Below are 18,893 nucleotides of genomic sequence, written 5' to 3' on the forward strand. Positions count from 1 at the left end.
AAATAATATGGCATTTTTATATGTTGCTATGCATGAAATTTCTTGTTTTAAAAAATATAAAGAAAATAATATTTTTAATATATATATAATTTTTTAATAATAATATTTTCATTATTTTAATTTTTTTTTAAAACAAAAGACATTTCTAAGATGATTTTTCATATAATCGTCTTAGAGATGTACTCTTCTAAGACGGTTTTTAACTAAGAATCGTTTTAGAAGGGTTTTCTATGATGGTTTGTCAGAGAATCGTCTTAGAAAGGTAACCTTCTAAGACAACTTTTATCTAAGAACCATCTTAGAAAGATATCATTTTTTAAGATGGTTTTTTATGAAACCGTCGTCGAAAGTCTTGACATTCAACGATGTTGGTTTCAAAGACGGTTCAAAATCGCCTTTGAATGTCCTTTACAACCGTCATTGCATGCGCCTTTTGCAATAGTGAAAGCCGATGAATAGTCTCTGCCAATAACATAATTAAAAATATATGTCCGTAAAACATTTACTTTTGCTTGAGTGTTGTGCACACAACCACTTAAATACAACTATGGTTATTTATGATTAGCACGAGAACAAAATTTAATGCACAGAAAAGGTTCAACCAACACGTTTTCCATGTTAGTGGTGAGTTTTGAGTGTGCGAGTAATTAATTAATTAATTAATGTCTTTTAAACAAGAGGTTAATTATACTATTAATTTAATATTCATGCAAAGCACGATGTATAATCAAGGATCATAGCACAAAACTTGAAAATCCACTAAAACTAACACTAGTAATAGTTTTCTTTTGTGCCAACTAATTTGAATTTCCTAGTAATTCATGAAAATGAAGTTAGTTCCTGTCAAATTGTTACAGACTTGATTGCAATTTCCATTAATAAACTCTTATCAGATGCAAACTTATTAAATGTTGTTTAATATTGATGTTTTGCGTATAGGGTCGTGGAAAAATAGTAGTTTTACGAGTGGACAAGTCAGGATCCACACTGAGCCTTAGTTGTAGTGAAGTCCTCCGTAGTGGGAAGAGCCTCTTGAGGTTTTTCTTTGGAGGACTCAAACCCAAATCTAATGTACCTATTATTCTTAAACACTACATGGACAAGGTATCGGGAGTAATTTCTTTTATTCATTTTTATTTAAATCTGAGTCAATGATTATGAGTCTGAAAATTGATGAGGTCTGCTAACTTTTATTTAGTGTCATTGTTGATGATACCATAATTTGTAAAATTGACTAAATTTTAAATTGGTTGATTTAGTTGATGGAGTACTCTTGTTAGATCAAGCAGATGAATTAGAGGATCCATATATGCGGATAGTGCATGAGGAATTACAAAACATCAGTTAAAAGAATGGATATATATATATATATATATATATATATATATATATATATATATATATATATATATATATAACAATTACTATTGATTTTGAAAAAAAAAATATGTAAAAATTATATCAATTTTTCAATAATTATTGTAAAAAAGAGATTTTCTATGATGGTTTATTGAAAAATCAATATTAAAATTACATTTTTTATAATTGTGATGTAAAAATATATATAAATAAAAAAATTATTGTAAAAATGTAATAAATTTCACATCGATTTTTAAAATCAATGTAAAAATTCATATTCTATATCATTTTAAAAATCATCGTGAAAAATAATCAACTTTTTACGACAATTAAAACTCATCATAAGACTTTAAATAAGTGTTATAAAATCTCTTATTTATAATAATGTAAAGTCTCTCTAAATATTTGTTTGTGCATAAAACTATAAGTTACTAATTATCCACACATTAGTTAAAAACATACACATAAATATAATTAACTTAAAAAATATTAGCACCAAAGTAGTCCATATTATATATTTGGAGTGGGGGCCTTGATATATCTAACAACTCATTTTAGGGTTGTTTTAATTGGCATTTTCAATTTACTTGTTGGCAATTCAAATTCAGATTTAGATGTAAAAAAATATTGAAAAATGTTTATCTTCTCTAAGCTATGTTTTTTTGTTGTTGTTAAAAATAGGTTAGTCAATTGAGATGATTAATATCTATCAAATTTGTTTGTCCTCACAATTATTCATCCATTCTTTTCATAATCGATAATAAAAAAAATCAAAATATAAAGTTATGGAAAATACAAAAATGAACAAATATATACATAAAATATAAATACAATAAAAAATGGAAAACCTATAAGAATGACATACAAAAGTATACAAATGAAAGAAATAAAAATAAAACCAGCTATATCAAACAAATCTGTCTCGAACTTTTTCTACACTTAATACAAACTTCCATTAATAAAAATCTATTTTCATAAAACCACCATATTTGATAAACAAGAGATGTTCTTCATTTTAAGTCAAAACACATTTGGTGACCACTACACCAACTTCCAATCCATAATATTTTTAATATTATACCTACACACAAAGTTCAAGTAGCCTAAATAGAACTTGCTTACAAAAATCAAACATAATCAAATTGTTCAAACTAGACAATCAATTGCCAATGATAGCTTAATATAGAAACCTCGAGTAACTAATCTGCATAAATTCCAATTGAAGTTTTTTTATTAGATTTTTTCCCTACAATTTTAAGATTACCAAAACTAAGATGATTTCCTAGTTTGAGGCCAATTCATAAGTAATTTCGACATAACTGGCAAATTCTATAAATTAATTAGCCTAACTTCATATTTTCATATTTCAGACCAAAAACTCTTTTTTAAGATAATGTTTTTCCCATACAATTTAATTTTCTGTCAATAAAAATTACTTATATACCTGTAAAATTTTCATATCATCTGGATTACTATAACTCAATCTAGATTTCTAGAATTAGAAGGGCAAGTTAATTAAGGCTTCATGTTAGTGTCCTTAGTGCATATAACATTCCAACCAGATATTTAGATGAAATCAATTCCTACAACTTAATATAGCCCTTAGAAGTTTATGCCAAATTTCAAGTCAATTAAAGTAGTATAGCACAAACTCAATTCTAAAATTCCTTTTCCAAGTTCAAAGAAACTCACCGAGCATACTGCATAAATTGATTAGAGTATGCAGTTGAGTAATATTCCCATTGCATATATAATTATGCTAGGTTAGTTTGCTAACTCTTGGGTTAGTTATGACAACTACATTTGGTTAGGATTATTTTAAGATTGTATCAAAAGCTTATCACTGGTGTTTAATTATCCCAAAGTTGGACGAGTCAAAATTAGGGTGGTCAAAGTTGGATTTGGTTGGTTGAGGATCGATTCTTAATTTACAACATATGGATTGGGCAATTAATGGCCTAAACCTGGGACTTTCGCGTTATTAGCACAATGCTCTAACCAATTGCGCTAATAGACTAATTATGTTATAAAATAATTAACATTGTTATATATAACATTAAAATTTATAATGTATATTTAATATGATGTAAATTTAGATAATAAATTTTGATCTAATAATTAATATGTTTACATATACGAATTTTTATGAAACCTATGATTTTTATTTGAAATTTATATATGTAAAAAAAATACATTATTAGATAAAAATTAATTGTAATAAGGTCAAAAAATACATTAGTAGATTTATGTTAATAAACCTATGATTTTTATTTACAATTTATATATGTAAACAAATTAATTATTAGATTAAAATTAATTATCACAAAATTTATTATCTAAATTTACATGCACATTAAATATACATTATAAATTTTAGTGTTAAATATAATGATATTAATTATTTTATAACATAATTGACATATTAGCTCAGTTGGTTAGAGTGTTATGTTAATAACACGAAAGTGATAAGTTCAATTCCTACGGGCTTACGGACCGTAAACCCCCCTATGAGCTTTACGAAATGGCAATATTGGAATTGTGTTATTGTGCTAGGTGTACCAGAAATTATGTTAGGTGCACAAAGCAACCGCCATCAGAACCTCCTTTTAGTCAACAAGTCAAGCCCAACCTAAGACCATCTTTATGTTCCTCCTTTTAGCTATATTAAGTCCAACTTAAGAAATGGTCTGATTTGCCCTTAAAAATTAATGATGCACATCACATTGATCCATATGCATTAACTAATCAAGAGTCAACAAATAATTAAAATATAAATATTTATTATTCATATTTATTACAAAAATAACTTTTTTTAAAAATGAAATATTATTAAAATTTATAATGAAAGTATGTTTTCATTTAATATTATTAGCATAATCATATTTTCATTGTATATTACAACAAAAATATGATCATGTTGTACATTATTAAATGGGAATATATTTTTATTATATATTATTAATGGGGTGTATAATAATAAGAAACATAAATATGATTCCATTATACAATGTACATCAAAATCATATTTTCGCCAAAAAGGGTATTTTGGAATAATATAGTTTTCAACATGTAGGGATTGGATAGCAATTCCCTAAACAATAGTAAGAAAACCAGACTAGGCCCATAATCATTTAAGCATAACCATGCAATGGACAAGTATCCAGGCGATTTCAAAGACTAACCCAAAGCACTATAACCAGCACAGTAAAACTAAAACATTTTAAACCCAAAATGCCCGAAGTCACTGTTGAGTGTTGACGAGCCCATTCCCAATAACACAATCTTGAGAGACAAATAGAGCAAGATTAGAACTTTCTGCATTCTCATTGTTATTTCTTTCACTTTCCATTATATTAAAAAAGTTCATTTATACTAATTGGATCAATTATACATAGATTTATGTTAACTATTGCGTTTGCAGTTGTTCTCGCTCATAATACACAAGACTATTACTATTTAATTAAAATTATTAGATAGGTTGTTAAAAAGAAATACTGCAAACATAGGTTAAATTTTTATGTGTATATAAAAGTTTTTATTTAATGTGCTAAAGGGCATTTTTATTTCCTCGTCTACAATTATTACTTCTAATTTTAAAGTAAATTCCTCGTTCTAAAGGATTTCTTATTTTATAGATTATTCAAAAAGGTAGGTGTTAGGAGCAAACCAAAAACAGGTATGAATTCACTAGTATTTGAGGTCTAGTGTTGCCTCCAGAAACAATTAAGAAGAAGGGAATGGTATTTCATTAATTGTTTGCCTTCTTACAATGCTTAATAGCTATATATATATATATATATATATATATATATATATATATATATATATATATATATATAGGCATGATTTGAGGTACTCTAATCCTCAATTCTTAGCAACAACAGAATCCTAACAAAATAACAGAATTGTAAAGATAAGGAAATCATGGCAGACAAGGGAATCATGGTAGACAACATTTCAAAACACCCACTACTTTTAGCCAGCTCAGCACTACTCAGCTACACATAGTCCTTGAGGTATTTTGATGGAGCTATTTTCCTTTTGGGCCTTAGCAGGCCTGTTTCTTCCTTCTGCACTTCCTTCTTCCTATCACTCCCTACGCCATCTAAAAGAACCTTTTCCTCAAGGTAGTAGTCAGCCTTCAATTGCTCCTAATCCTCCCATGAAGCATCATTCGGGGATAAGCCTTCCCATTGAACCAGAACCTGCAATTTAGACTCAGTTTCAGTAGTATCCCAACGTGTGCTTAAGATCACTAGAGGAGTAATGGTTGGTTGATTTTCAGTGATCTTGGCTGGCAGGGGTAACAAAGCAAAAGCATTATCTGCAGAGTGGAATGGTTTAAGTAATGAACAGTGGAAAACATGATGAATTCGTGTTTCCATTGGTAGCTCTAGTTTTTAAGCAGCTCCTCCAATTCGCGCCATAACTTAATAGGGGCCATAGTATCTTTTTCCAAGTTTAGAATAGGCTCCCAAGGACCCTATTGCTGAGGTCTGTCTTTGTGGCCTTAAGAGAACCATGACCCAATCCCCCTTTTTGAACTAGAGCTCCTGACGATTTTCATCTGCATACTTCTTCGTTTGTTCTTGAGCTTTTAGAAGTTTCTTTCGTAGTTCCATATACACTTCTTCTTGACTTGTCAGAAAATCATCAAATGCTTCAGCATTGGAGTTCCCAGCAACATAGTGCATGATAGTGGGGGGTTTCTTACCAAATGATACCTCGTAAGGTGTTAAGCCCGAGCTTGAGTGTTTGGAAGTTTTGTATGACCATTCCGCGTACTGAAGAAATTTTGCCCAAGAGGAAGGTCTCTTGTGCACGAAAGTGAGAAGGTATTGCTCGATCACATGGTTGATCACCTTAGTCTACCCATCCGATTGAGGGTGATATGCTGAGCTCATACGCAGCTTGGTTCCACTAAGGCGGAACAGCTCCTTCTAGAAATGACTAATAAAGAGGGGGTCGCAGTCGGAGACAAGGCTATTGGGCATTCCATGGAGTTTTCTGATGATGTCCATGAACAGAGAGGCCAACATTAGAGAAGTATGACTCTGAGGGAGGGCACCCAAGTGAATCCCCTTTGAGAATCGATCAACAACAACTAAGATCGTGTTATTGCCGCGATAGGGAGGTAATCCTATGATGAAGTCCCTCGATAGATCCTCCCATGGCCGGAGTAGGACCGATAACGGACAGAGTAATCTGCCAGCTTTGCGCGATTCGTACTTTGTGTGTTGACAATCCACACAAGCAGCGATGAATCATTCCATAACTTTTCGAATCCCTGTCCAAGTGAAGTTGTCGCTGAGTCAAGCCAATGTTTTCCTCACACCCATATGACCCCCTGTCGGTGACGCATGATATTCTGTCAACAAAATTGGAATGAAAGAAGAAGATTTTGGGAGCTAGATACGTCCTTTATGCATAATCAAGTCATGAATCATGGTATATTCTGGGTATGTTGTCGGATTGTTGGTGATTGACTGGCTCATTGCCGCAAACTCAGTATCCTTGGCCAACTACTGTTTGAGTTCCTCAAGAAAGGTGCAACACAGAACCGAAAGGGATAGAAGCATGCCGGACGAGGCTTCCGATATTCGTGACAATGCATCAGCCACCATATTCGAAGCACCGGAATGATAGTGAATCATATAATCATACCCCATTAATCTGGCAAGGTACATGTGTTGCTCAGGTGTCTGAACCACTTGAGTCATCAACTCCTTGAGGCTCTTGTGGTCTGTTAAGATTGCGAAGGGGTGACCCAACAAATACTGACACCAATTTTTAATGGCCGCCATGATTGCAGATAGTTCCTTTACATAGGTAGAGGCGTGCATCAATTTGGGGGAGAAGGGCTTACTGAAGAAGGCGATTGGGTGGCCTTGTTGAGACAGAACTACACCCATCCCTACACCGGCAGCATCTGTCTCCAGAGTAAATGGCAAATTGAAATTGGGTAGTTGGAGTACTGGTGTCATTGTGATGGCTTCCTTCAACTTTGCAAAGGCAAGCTAGGTTTCTTCAATCCACCCAAAGCTATCCTTCATCAGAAGTTTATTCAGTGGGCCTGCTATAGTCGCGTATCCTCGAATAAATCACCGGTAGAACCTCGAGAGGCCTGGGAAGCCTCGCAGTGCCTTCTGAGATTGGGGAGTGGGCCACTGGAGAATGGCCTGGACCTTGGCCAAAACGGGTTCAACCCCTTGAGCTGAGACAACATGACTAAGATACTCCACTTTCGTTTGGGCAAACGAGCATTTGGAGAGCTTCAGGAAGAATTGCTTTCCTAGCAAAAGTTGAAATGTTGTCTCCGAGTGGAAGATGTGGTCCTCATATGTTCGACTGTAGATCAGTATATAATTGAAAAAGACAATGATGAACTCACAGAGATATCGGCGGAAGAGAGTGTTCATGGTGGCCTGAAATGAAAAAGGGGGTGTTTCACAACCCGAAAGGCATGACCAGGAACTTGTAGTGGTCATGGTGAGTGTGAAAGGCGGTTTTCATAACGTCGTCAACATTCATCAATATCTGATAGTAACCTTGGAGGAGATCAAGCTTGGAGAACCAAGCCGCGTCACCGAGCTCGTCAATACAGAACCGCCACGTGCCGTTGTGTTTTTTAACGAGCAAGACCAGGGACGAGAAAGGTCTGGTACTGGGCCTAATAATACCCTGTTGCAACATTGCCTCAACCTAACTTTCGATTTCCTGTTTTTGTAAATATAGGTACCTGTAAGGACTAACATTGATAGGTTCAGCACTGGGGATGAGGTGAATAGTGTGATTAGTGGGTCACGAGGGTGGAAGAAAAGTGGGGGTCTGAAATAGGGTGTCGAATTTGGTGATGAAAGCAGAGACTTCAGGTGAAAATTCAGGGAAGGTGGTTTAGGTCGAAGGAAGCTCTTTAGGGACAATCCGAAGGTGAAAGAAATTCCCTATGACATCAGTGCTGATTAGGCGATGAAGCTGTGAGGGGGTTATGGCATGAAGGCTGGAGTTCGCGTCGCCTTTGAGCTCAACTGTATGCCTTTCTCGGATGAACTTCATGGTTAAGGCCTTATAATCCATAAGGACCGGACCTAATGTTATTCGCTATTCATGAGTTAGTTTGATATTGAATAATTGCAAGGAAATAGTGCTTTACCTCCAATTTATGGTTCTTTTTGTAGGAATTGTGTATATTTTTCTGTTTAGTGTGATTTTCTAGAGTAGATACTCCCATTTTTCTATTTAGGCCAAAGAAGAAAAGGTTCAAGTAGTTGATGAGTCGCTCAGTGAGTGGCATACACTTAGCGAGGCATATAGCTCGCTTAGTGGGTTGGGAAACCCTAGAAGAGGATCAGTTTGAGATGTGCTCGCCCAGCGCGCAGCCAGCCCACCCAGCAAGGTTGTTGTCTCTTCTCGCGCTTAGCACACTCAGTCTCGCTAAGCCAAAATTCATTTACTCTAGCTTAGCGAGCTAGTCTCACTAAGCGAGCCTTCGAAAGCTGAAAGGTCCAAGAGCCTTTAAAACACTAAAGTTGGCAAAAATAAAGCATAGAGTTAGAGAGAGCGCACTAGAGGAAGCTGAGAAGACAGAAAGGAAGCAGCTGAGAGAGCTTAGGTTAGAAAGAGTGAAGTCTAGGGTTTAGAGGTTGTAAGAGACATCCTCAACCATCCTTTGCCATTTTCTTTCACTCAAAACTATTCCTTCCTTGTATTGAGAGATTGCATTACTTGTAACGGAAGGCTAAGCCTCTTGGTTGGGGAGTCCTGCTGAAACCTTGATGTAACACTCTTTCATTATCTATTTAATGTTATTTTTATGAGTTCATTGCTTCTATCTATGCGTATTTTACATGTTTGTGGCTTGATCACCCATTTGAATGTATAGTTAGGATTTTTAGCATTGGGAAATGCTTTAAAGCCTTAGAACTCGGTAGATCAAGCTAGAAATATGTATGTCTAGGAATGGAGTGCATTGATCTAGTTCATATTATGTTGTAGAATTAATGCAACTCTTTTAGACTAAGTTTGTTGATGGATCAAGGACGAAGTTTAAAGAGATTTAGGCTCATTCACTAGAGGAATCTTGGTTTGAGTAGTTTCTCAGCATAAGAACACTAGGATAACGTTAAATAGAGAAAAATACATATTAACATCAAGAGAAATTCAATAAAACGACCCAACGCTTTTTACTTGATAGTTTTCACTTCCATAATTCTAGATATTTAGCTTAAGTTCAAATAGACTTTAGTACATAGTTAAACTTGATATTTACTTTGCTTTTAATCCATACAAATGTTTGCATACTGGATGTACAGTGTCTGAGTGAAACAAATTTCCTGAGGATACGATATTCGATCTTATCGTTTTATACTACTTGAGCGAATCAGTACACTTGCCGAAGAGCAGAACACCTAACGATTGAAGCCATTGGACTCCTAAAACCACATCGGCACCATAAACAGGCAACACATGCAAGTCGACGGAGAAGAGAACTCCTTGAATTCGGACCTGGACGGCTTTGCACCAGAGATGGCATTAAAGCTGGTGATCGTTGCCCACCATGACGCGTAAGGGGGTAGTGGGCTCCGTTCTTAAGCCCAAAACGCCAACTAGCGCTTCCTGGATAAAATTATGGGTGCTACCCCTATCTATTAGTATAGTCACCTGATGAGTGTCGATAAGGCCCAGTACATGCAGAGTTTCTAGAGCGAGATGGCCTGATAAGGTGTGAAGAGTAATATGTGTTTGGGCTGGGTCGGGTGTAACCATTGGGTCCGTGATGGGGTCCAGAAGAGGGGTACCCAAGGCAAAATCATCTTCCTCATCTGCAATCAGAAGAAAAATCTTAGATGCACACCGGTGACCGCGATGAAATTTCTCATCACAATTAAAGCAAAGTCCCCGTTCTCGGCGTGAAGCAATCTCATCTGGGGTTAGCCTTCGAATGGGCAATGGAGGGGTGGTTTCGGTGGTGATGGAAGCAACGGAGGGCAAGGGGGTGGGTTTAAAGAGGGTGCAAGTGCTGGCAGAGAGAAGGGCGACGAGGAGTGACCATGCAGGGAACGATGCAAGTCCCGGAACTTCTCTTCCTGCAATTTGGCTAGGTCGGCCGCTTGAGCCAAGGTCAGGGGTTGCAGAGCCTGTACCTCTGGACGAATTTCCGGTGTCAGACCGAAGATAAAGCAACTCAAAAAGAAGGGCAATGGGAGGCCCGTGATGCGATTAGCTAGTGTTTCAAACTCCGATAAGTATGAATTGACAGTCCCTCATTGAGTAAGTTTGAAGAGTGCGTCCGTGGGGTCGTCGTAGTGAGAAGGGGCAAAACGAGACTGCAAGGCATTCAAGAAAATGGCCCAGGAAGTGAGTTGGTCGTTACTAGCCATCCATTGAAACCAGGGTAGCGCTTGTCCTTCCATGGAGAAAGAAGCCAGAGTAAGATGCTCAGATTCGGGAGTTGCATGATACTCGAAGAACTGCGTGATTTTAAAGATCCACCCAAGAGGGTCAGAACCATAAAATCGCGGAATCTCGAGCTTCAGGCGAGGGCCATGGAGAGTGGGGGAAGGCTGGGGTGGCGATGTTGAATGGGACGGGGAGTGGGGTTGAGTTTCGAGGGTGGCCATTTTCTGCAAAAGTTCATCCAATTTCAAGGACATGGAGTTCTGGGTAGCAGTGAGGGAGAATTGATTAGAGGTAAGCCGTGCAATGGCATCCTCAATTCTGATAATGTTGGTCTTTGAACGGGTCGAATCGGCCATGACAACGAGAGCACCAAGTTGTTAGGAGCAAACCAGAAGCAGGTATGAATTCACTAGTATTCGAGGTCTAGTGTTACCTCTAGAAACAATTAGGAAGAAGGGGAATGGTATTTCATTAATTGCCTGCCTTCTTACAATGCTTAATAGCTATATATATAGGCATGAACTTACAATGCTTAATAGCTATATATATATATATATATAGGCATGATTTGAGGTACTCTAATCCTCAATTCTTGGCAACAATAGAATCCTAACAAAATAACAGAATTGTAAAGATGAGAAAATCATGGTAGACAAGGGAATCAGGGCAGGAATCATGGCAGACAACATTTCAAAACACCCACTACTCTCAGCCAGCTCAGCACTACTTAGCTATGCATCGTCCTTGAGGTATTTTGGTGGAGCTATTTTCCTTTTGGGCCTTAGGAGACATGTTTCTTCCTTCTGCGCTTTCTTCTTCCTATCAGTAGGAAATACAATTTTTGTAACAAAAGCAATGTTCATAGAATCTGCTAGAAACTTGTTTAAAACAAAAAAATAAAAGAATCTGCTAGAAACAAACTAATAAAATAAACTACCATTCTAGAAGATGACTCGATCGGCCACCAAGCTTATATAGCAAGAAATGAATATATTATCGTTACCTTTACATGATACATTGTCCACTAGTACTCCGATCCACACTGAATAACTCAATTAAAAGCCTAAGAGAAAATAATGCTGAAGTCTTTGTGGAGCATGGCAGGTAGCCTTAATTGGGGCCGGAATTTTCTAGAGTATTCATAGAGGAAGAAAATTTATTTCTCAACATTATGTATGAGCAATACGTTCTTTAAAGAAATAAATAAAAAGATTATACTAGGAATTATAATTATAATTATTTAATATAATAAAAGTTGATAAGCATTTAAATATAATTATATAACTACAGAATAAAATTTATTATTTTGCATATCTTTTAAATTTTTGAATGGTGACTATTTTTTGAACAATTCTATGTAATCATTAATCACCACTAAAAATATTACATACATAGATGGGTCGAAATAAAGTGCATCAGAAATACATACATACTAGGCTATTGCAGCAACGGGCTACTTGGTACTCTTGCACAGTTCTATCTCAACCAATGACATATTAGTAAATAAATATATAAATTAAGTATAGATTAACCAAATAAACACACTTTCCATGTATCAATTTATCACACCTTACTCGTATCCAAAAGTTGTTAAATTGGATAACTGTAGAATCAACATAAAGCGACTACATACATATGTATGCTTAGGTACATAGAGAAATTCCCATAGCAATAGAAAGAAACAAAACAAGGAAATGATAAAGCACACGTAATTTAATGTGCCATTACTTTTACCATGGTGGTGATTGTTGTTTCTCTGGAGAGCAGATCCTGCAGCAGCACCATATAAAGGGATTAAGCCACCATGATCTAGTGGGCGAGGCAAATTGCCGTGTTCACCATTCTCACCACCATGCATTCCCATGCTGCTTGTATGATCACCACCACCGCGCCTATTAACTGATGCTATAGTCTCTGTTGAACTTGTTATGGCCATTGTTCTTGCCCTGTCTGTGAAATATTATAACATAAAGTTAATTATCATTGGATACTTTCAATTATCTATCTTTTATTTAATGAGACTATATCTAAAGTATCCTTTATTTAATAAGGTTAAATATTTTTTTTTATGTTTGATATCTAATTTCTGAAAAGAATAATTTAAGAAAAATGATCATTTTTTATTTGGGATTCACAACATAACTAATTTCTTAATAATTTATATATATATATATATATATATATATTTTGCTTATAATCAAAATTGGAGAGTATTTGAGATCGGATGGAGTATTATTGTTTTTTTTAATAAAGAAGTTATAAAGAGAGCTAATTATTTTTTTCAAACAATTAATAAGAGATTATAAATCCACAAGATAAATAAAAATTAATTATTATTTTCAAACAATTCATGCGATGGTCAAAGTTAGTTTAAAGAGGTTGTAGATAATAATAAAAATGATTAATTTTTGTATTTCTATTTTTTAAAATTTACGATTTTAGTTCTCTTATTTTTTTATTGAAATATTTCATTTGACATTAATTTTAGTCATCTCTCGCTTTTAGAAAAATTTGTACTTTTATTTCCTATGGTCAATTGATCTATATGTATTTCCTAAACATTTATCAATACATGTTTGTTTATTATTCATGTGATACTTTTTTAAAAAAAATTAGTTAGTTGGTAACAAACTTAATTTATTAAAAAAATATATACAATCAAGTTTAAAATTGATTAAGGGCAGTTAAATTATAAATTTTTTAAAAGTAAATGATAAAATATCTTTATTAAATAATAAAAAGATTAAAATTATGAATTATTAAAGTAGAAAATTTAATATCTGAATTAAAAAAATAAAAAATTAAAATTAACATCACGGATATAAAAAAATAAATAGAAAGATAAAAATTGTATTTTAACGTTAAAAAATTATTACTAGTATTAATTATTACGAGCCTAGAAAATTTTAAATTTTCTTACACAAATAAATGCTTGCAATTCGGGATCATTGCGATGATGTTTGTTTGAAACAACAGCAACGGAGAGGATCAGAAGAGAGTGAAAAGTTTGTGAAAGAGATGGCACTCGTAACAACAAACCCAACCATCAATGAGGGGCCTCTGTTCGCCGAGGTTGACATGGGTTCCGACTTCAACGCCCCAACGGTACGAGCCACCGTTGTTCAGGCCTCCACCATCTTCTACGACACTCCAGCCACCTTAGGTCCCTCCAAAATTTTCCACCTTTCTCTTTTTTATCCGTTACCCTTTTCCGTTTTGTGCCAAATTTCTAGTCTTTTTGTGTTTTCGTGTTGAAAGCACCATCTGTGTTGCTCCAAATTGGTCCCAGTATTGATCCTTTGGCTCGAGAAGTTATCAAATTTGTTGAGTGCTTTTATTGATTCTGAATTGGTTGTTGTTTTTTTTTTTTCTGTGAGTAGATAAGGCTGAGAGGTTGTTGGCTGAAGCTGCTAGCTATGGGTCCCAGCTTGTGGTATTTCCAGAAGCGTTTGTGGGTGGCTACCCGCGTGGTTCAGCTTTTGGTCTTTCAATAGGAAATCGCACTGCTAAGGGTAGAGAAGAGTTTCGCAAGTATCACTCTGCAGCCATTGATGTGCCTGGTAAGAGCTAAGATATCAAACTCTCACTCTGCAGCCATTTATGTTGGAACAAACTATTACAGAACCCAGATTTTGATTCTCAATCGATTATTGAAAATCACGTTGAAGTACCAGTTATCATGATTTTCGATGAATATTTCAATGTTTAGTTCCGCATTGAGAAGAGTTGATCATATATTCATATTGATTTTGATTTGAAGTAATTTTGGATAACTTTTGCATTACAGTCACAGAAATCAATATTCGATAATTTTCAATATTTATTGGAGAGTCCGTGATTACCATGTTTCAATTAAATTTTTGTTTTTATTAGTGTGTTTGTAATTGTATTGGTAGTCAAATTCAAATGGTTGTCAAAATGGTGATTCTGAAAGCTTGATGTTTTCGTGTCTGTAACTGACACCTGATTACTGTTACACGTTAGATTTAACTTTAAGGCATTGTCTGTAGCTTCTTTTTGGTGTGAAACTCAACCCAGTATTTCCCTTGTTTAAACTCTTTCTGATGAAAATGAGGCATGGACCACAAACTTTAGCCCTAATTTACTATACCAAGTGCAAATATAATATTTTTTTATATGGAGAGATTTATAACACTCACATATCCTACTCAACCAACCAACTGAACTAGACCTCCTTGATAGTGCAAACATAATACCCTGTAGTTCAGATTTAACAAAAAACAAAAAAAGTGAGTTGGGGTATAGGATTTATTTAATTGTTATATAAAAGCATTTTGTCCATTTGTGTTTTTTTTGTACGTATATATGCAATTTAAATATAATTTTGCATTAAAAGTAAGATCTTAGGTTCCGTGTTAAACTTATACGTTGTTAACTAACTCCCCTTGTTGGATTTTAAGGTAAGGTCGAGAAGTTTGGCCGCCTTTGATTATATACATGTATTTTCTTAGTCTAATTCGTTGTACTACTGTCAACTAAGTGATTGTTTTATTTTTATAAACTTATAAGGGATTAAAGGAATGAATTTGCTGTCTGCTGACATTATTTTATTCAGCCTGAGAATTTTGACCCAGGTCTGTTTGGTATGATATAAAAATAGAGGTGAAAAATTTACTAATAATAAAACTTCTATTTTTTTAACTTGATGTTTTAGACAAAATAAGCTATGCACTATCCGTGTAATAATCCAATCACAATGTAGGATAAATTTGTTTTTATAATAATTACCTTAAAAGTCGATGATTTCTGATTGATTGTCAGTATAAATATTTTTACTTACATTTAAACTGGAGATGACAATTTGGGAATGAGTTTTTTCTTGTAAAAATTTCATCCCTAAATTTATCACTCATTGATTCTAACATATCCAACTTAGTGTGGGCACACACTTTCCATTAACAAATGTTGTATTGTTGTAGGTCCTGAAGTTGATAGATTGGCAGCAATGGCAGGGAAGTATAAAGTACATTTAGTGATGGGTGTGATAGAGAGGGATGGCTACACACTTTATTGCACCGTTCTGTTCTTTGATTCCCAGGGACATTACCTAGGAAAGCACAGGAAAATCATGCCAACTGCATTGGAGCGGGTTATCTGGGGATTCGGAGATGGATCTACCATTCCAGTGTTTGAAACTCCCGTTGGAAAAATAGGTGCTGCCATTTGTTGGGAGAACAGAATGCCACTGTTAAGGACAGCAATGTATGCCAAAGGTTAGAAAATTTTTGTTGGATTTTTATCTTTCAATAGCAAGCTGTGTTGTATGAGAACATTAAAGAAGAGCATGTAAAGGTGCTTTTTCCTTGTAGTGGGACTGCTTGTTTACATTTGTGTGGTGTGTTATTATGTTGAGTTTAATTTTTACTTTCTGTCAATGTAAAAGAATTGAAGTTTACTCTGTCAATCAATCAGAAACCATCACTATTATGACTTTTAAGGGAATTTTTATAAAAGTTAACAAATTTACCAATATTATACATAGTGATTAAATGAAAGTATAAAAACCTTTTACATTGTCCTATTTACTCTTATGCTTTTGCCAAGTTTTTGAGGATTTTAACAACTTTAATTTTACTACAATTTTTATATATGACTTCTAAAATACTATCAACTAATTAGAAATCATAATTGGTATGACTTTTAAGATATTATAAAAGTCAACCAACTCATTATACATGACGTTTTATAATTAGATGAACTATACAAGATTATTTACACTAACAGTGTATGCATGTACTGTTTACTCTTTAAAATAACTATTACAAGAGTCAATTTTTAGTTACATGACAGTCTATAATTGAGTGACATGAGTCATGACAGTAAAAAAAATCTGTATACTGTACCTGTATTCTAATTATATTATTTGTTTAACAGGTGTGGAGATATATTGTGCTCCAACAGCTGATTCCAGGGATGTTTGGCAAGCATCAATGACCCATATTGCACTTGAAGGTGGATGTTTTGTTTTGTCAGCAAACCAGTTCTGTAGGAGAAAGGATTATCCTCCCCCTCCAGAGTATGTTTTTGCTGGCACAGAAGAGGACCTGACACCGGATTCCGTTGTATGCGCTGGGGGTAGTGTCATTATATCACCATCTGGGGCTGTTCTGGCTGGACCAAATTATGATGGGGAAGCCCTAATCTCAGCAGACCTTGGTATGTCATATTTACTCTTGCTGCTTCAATTCTCTTAACAATGCTCAGAAGGATTGTTACTTTCTTTGATGATGTTATGTTAGGGACCAAGGGTATTAAAGGTATGTACCAAAAGGAAACAGCGAAGTGGGTAAGATAGTTAGAAAGGCATACTAATGCACATGCTAGTTAGGCAAATATCTAATAAGAAGGATACCCCATTTTGGTTTACACATTTGTTTTATATATTTTATCTCTTTAACTACTATAGATATAACTCTATGTGCCTTTCCACTAGTATAAATAAAGGGGTTAAGGAGTTATTGTAAATCCCTTGATAAGGGGTTTAGTTTAGTTGGTTAAGGAGGGAGTGTGAGTTATTGTAAATTTTGTGACACTGTCTTTGATTTCTATGGATAAAAAAAAATTAAGGGTTCAGGAATTAGGAGGGCAATGAGATTGACTTGTAACTAACTGATCATTCAGATGCAGAAGGGACTTTCCTTGTCTGAGTTATTACTCTGAATAATAATTCATTCATTCTAGAATCTTTTCTCTAGCATTTCACCTTTTTTTTTCTCTCTCGTAAACTCTTAATATTGGACCTATCATGTTACTGCACCACAGATTGGCAAATATGTAAATGGTCAGCTAAACTAATGGAACTCCTTGAGATTGTTTTTGGTTGGCCCAGAAATTCTTTGTTGGATCAATTTCCTTGTCTTTTTTATTATTAAAATAATGTCTATTAACACTGATTTTTGAAAATTTTGCACAGATCTTGGAGAAATTGCAAGAGCTAAGTTTGATTTTGATGTGGTTGGACACTATTCAAGGCCTGAAGTGCTTAGCTTAATTGTAAAGGACCATCCAACGAACCCCGTTACTTTTACATCAACATCGACAAAAATTGAAGACAAGACCAAGTAGTTTCTTCCTTTCATGGTCAACAACTTCCAAACCTCTAGTTCTGGACCTTGTCCATATACCCTTATTTGACCCCTTGTATGTTAACTCCTATCTCCATATATGAAAGGTTATTTGGGCTTACCTTATACAATAAGCGGTTGCATTTTGGTTTGGTTTATATGAGGCCACATTAAAATTACATTGGAACTCATGTCTGCTATTTTTCCCATAATTTCATAAGCTAACAATTATGCTTATGAAAGTAAGCTTGCACAAAAGGTTAAGCAAACCCAAGTAGTTGTTTTTATTAACGAGTTTTTACTAATAAATCGCACTTATATAGTTTCTTTGACAAGCTCTACTTAAAAACAAACCCGATTTACTTAACTAGGCATAGATAAACCTATTATTGTGTCCGGTAGAGTGTAAATGATTCAAGAGTCAAGTACCAGAATTTTTCTTAATTTTATCTTTACAAATTTCGTATTTAAAAAACATTTACAAATAGAAATGTGTTCAACTTCAACGTATGATGATATAGTGAAATTTATGTAATTTTAATTTTTCTTATTTTATATACATAAACAAGTTATCAAAGTTGATTGTTGAGCTTTCAATTTGACTCATTTAAATAATTGAGTTTAATTTCAATAATGAGTTGAATAATTAATGAATAACTTAATACATTTACATTTTAGCACCCAGTATACTGTAACGTACTGGTTTGACGCGGGTGTTAATCTGTTAATGCGTTTATCTTATTTTTCACCAAAACATAGGTTTGTATTCTAATTTACTTGTGCCAAGTGAATTTAGCTCGTAGATTGAGTAACTTTTTTTTTTCTTCAACTCCCAATTCCTAGTCTTTAGCATGCATAACTTGATGACTAAAAATTGAGCATATGAAGGGAAAATGAGTTGTTGTTTCAAGTTTGTGTAATCTGAAGCTCAAGTGTGTATTTTGTCATTCTATTTTCTTAGCTTCTCAGGACCCTAATGCTGTTATTGTTCACGAACCATTATTTACCTTAGTTGTCCACATCAACTAGTTATATGCTTGGTATTTCATA

General features: G+C 34.4%; 1 protein-coding gene across 1 annotated transcript; it reads left to right on the plus strand.

Moving 5' to 3' along the window:
- The first annotated feature begins 13,704 nt into the window (after positions 1–13,704).
- On the plus strand, positions 13,705–18,130 carry LOC114373604 (bifunctional nitrilase/nitrile hydratase NIT4A). Its single transcript, XM_028331102.1, has 5 exons — positions 13,705–13,921; positions 14,139–14,318; positions 15,699–15,992; positions 16,654–16,935; positions 17,693–18,130. The coding sequence occupies exons 1-5, from the start codon at positions 13,777–13,779 to the stop codon at positions 17,842–17,844; spliced, it is 1,053 nt and encodes a 350-aa protein (XP_028186903.1). The 5' UTR covers positions 13,705–13,776; the 3' UTR covers positions 17,845–18,130.
- The last annotated feature ends 763 nt before the right edge of the window (positions 18,131–18,893 follow it).

Source organism: Glycine soja, chromosome 11, assembly GCF_004193775.1.
Source record: "Glycine soja cultivar W05 chromosome 11, ASM419377v2, whole genome shotgun sequence".
Lineage (NCBI taxonomy): Eukaryota > Viridiplantae > Streptophyta > Magnoliopsida > Fabales > Fabaceae > Glycine > Glycine soja.

Bases quoted from the DNA above. Each gene is read 5' to 3' on its own strand.
- LOC114373604 (XM_028331102.1), top strand. From the start codon at position 13,777: ATGGCACTCGTAACAACAAACCCAACCATCAATGAGGGGCCTCTGTTC. The intron at 14,319-15,698 runs GTAAGAGCTAAG...GTATTGTTGTAG, and splicing joins TGCAGCCATTGATGTGCCTG to GTCCTGAAGTTGATAGATTG. The intron at 16,936-17,692 runs GTATGTCATATT...AATTTTGCACAG, and splicing joins CCTAATCTCAGCAGACCTTG to ATCTTGGAGAAATTGCAAGA.